The sequence below is a fragment of the Volvox carteri genome (genome assembly GCF_000143455.1).
Source record: "Volvox carteri f. nagariensis unplaced genomic scaffold VOLCAscaffold_123, whole genome shotgun sequence".
NCBI classification, from domain to species: Eukaryota; Viridiplantae; Chlorophyta; class Chlorophyceae; order Chlamydomonadales; family Volvocaceae; genus Volvox; species Volvox carteri.
In genome coordinates this window covers 72,882-75,404 of record NW_003307666.1, presented here as the reverse complement: position 1 = coordinate 75,404, position 2,523 = coordinate 72,882, and the positions used below count along the sequence as shown (strand labels likewise).

The window sequence follows — 2,523 nt, the reverse complement described above, 5'->3', positions numbered from 1 at the left end:
CCTTCCGTGTAGACCAAACAGAGTGTATCCGCTAGGCCCATGTGAACACATACACACCTGCCATACACACTAGAGCCGCTGCAGGCAAGATGCATTCGGAAGGGACGGACGAACGGTAAGATCCGTGGTTCCGGATGTGTCAGCGAAGGGGACTGCAGACACACGGCAGCGGCAATCCGGAAGGGATGACAGGCAGTCAGACGGTCAGACGGAATAGCGTGGGTGCAATCATATAACACGGAGTGACATGGGGGCGGGTACTAGTACGGTCACGACGAGGACCGAAAGGGGGCGGAAGTCGGGCCGGGAGCATACCTGTCGAGTGCATGGTGAATGGCAGAAGCCGCGGTGCCTGCATAAGCGCGCGATCGGCAGCAGCTAGCACCGCCGCATAGGCGGCAGGACGGTGTACTGGCACGACATCCGTCGTGGTGACGTGTTGCTGCGGCGTTCGTACGTCGCGTCCGTGTGTTAATAGGGCCCTCGCTGTCGACTAAGTGGAGCCCATACTGCATGACCTGCCACGGGTGGACAGCGGTGACAACATGTTAGAAAGGAACGGGATATATACAATATACAAACGGCTGGAAACGCGTGTTAGTGCAGGGGACTGCAGACACACGGCAACGGCAATCCGGAAGGGATGACAGACGGTCAGATGGTCAGACGGAATAGCGCAGGTGCAATCATACAGTCAACACGGAGTGACAGGGGGGCGGGTACTAGTACGGTCACGATAACGTGGGCGAAGGAGGACCGAGACGGGGCGGAGGTTGGAGCCAGCACCGCCGCGTAGGCGGCAGGACGGTGTACTGGCACGATATCCGTCGTGGCGACGTGTTGCTGCGGTGCTCGTACGTCGCGTCGGTGTGTTAATAGGGCCCTCGTTGCCGACCAAGCAGAGCCCATACCGCATGACCTGCCATGGGTGGACAGCGGTAAGATGCATGGTAGAAAGGAACGGGATATATACAATATATGAACGGCTGCAAACGTGTGTGCAGACACACGGCAGCGGCAATCCGGAAGGGATGACAGGCAGTCAGACGGTCAGACGGAATAGCGCGGGTGCAATCATATAATACGGAGTGACATGGGGGCGGGTACTAGTACGGTCACGACGAGGACTGAAAGGGGGCGGAAGTCGGGCCGGGAGCATACCTGTCGAGTGCATGGTGAATGGCAGAAGCCGCGGTGCCTGCATAGCACGCGATCGGCAGCAGCTAGCACCGCCGCATAGGCGGCAGGACGGTGTACTGGCACGACATCCGTCGTGGTGACGTGTTGCTGCGGGCGCTCGTACGTCGCGTCCGTGTGTTATTAGGGCCCTCGCTGTCGACTAAGCAGAGTATACATCGCAGGACCTGCGATGGGTGGACAGCGGCGACAACATGTTCGAAAGGAACGGGATATATGCAACACATAAACGGCCGGAGACGGCAAAGGCAGCGGTACGGGAATAGGTATACATGGCACCATAGCAGCGTACGTGGAGCATCACAACTGCCAACACCGGATACACGACCGCCGTGCGGAAATAGAGACCGGCGGCGAAGAGGTGCCGAAGGGTGTCGGAGAGGCATGGAGGCACGCTAACACGATCACATATGTACCTGCTATACACGCCAGAGCCGCTTCAGGCAATAGGCATTTCGAACGGACGGACGAGCGGCAAGAGCGACGGATGGGACCCCGTATGTGTCAGCACAGGAGACTGCAGACAGACGGCAGTGGCAATCCGGAAGGAATGACAGACAGTCAGACGGTCAGACGGAATAGCGTGGGTGCAATCATATAACACGGAGTGACAGGAGGGCGTGTATTTATAATCCAGACACAAGACTGTGCGGGCAGTGCATCGCATCGCACCTCATCTGATGCGCCGACACATACGGACGCCAACTCATCGCACACTTAGCGCGCGCGATGGAGACCTCGCAGGAAAAGCGCGGCATGGAAATGCTCGGCACCAGGAACCACGATACACGCAAATATGCAACGCATCGCAGCGACGATGCGTGACGGTTGTGCAGAAGCAGGGCCGGATATCGCGAAAACTCGCTATGTCGAAAAAGCAAGAGAAATAATAAGCAGCAAGATGAACACCGGTAATACAGACTAATTATCGCGGCCGTTAAGCACTTGCTTTGACACGCAATATACATACATCTAAAATAAACAGTTCTACACAAAACATGTACAAGGAGAACTGACATAAAATAGTTTGCGCGTGCATAAAAAGAAACGACACCAAAGTTGTCGTACACATGTTAACATGACGTGATTCCGCGGACATCGTGCACACGTATGCGTGGACACCGTCACAACGGCGAGTCGCTATGTCGTAGTAAAGGATGTACGTAAATAAAAACGAAAACCGACACAAAACGAGGTCATGCAAAACAACGTATGTCGTACACTTGCTGGCACGTTCTCGTGCGACGGACAAGCACTAACGTGCCGACACGCACATATGTGCGTTGCGTCATAATGCACACTTACCGCGCCTAACGGAGGACAGCG

General features: G+C 55.9%; 1 protein-coding gene across 1 annotated transcript in view; it reads right to left on the bottom strand.

Moving 5' to 3' along the window:
* VOLCADRAFT_100524 (uncharacterized protein) overlaps nt 1-328 on the bottom strand; it is a gene marked incomplete at both ends in the record, with an annotated part of 16,478 nt that extends 16,150 nt beyond the window's left edge. The window contains 2 exons of the mRNA XM_002959080.1: nt 58-78; nt 316-328. Of these exons, the coding sequence (XP_002959126.1) occupies nt 58-78; nt 316-328 (34 nt within the window). The remainder of the gene's footprint in view (nt 1-57; nt 79-315) is intronic.
* Nucleotides 329-2,523: the final 2,195 nt, after the last annotated feature.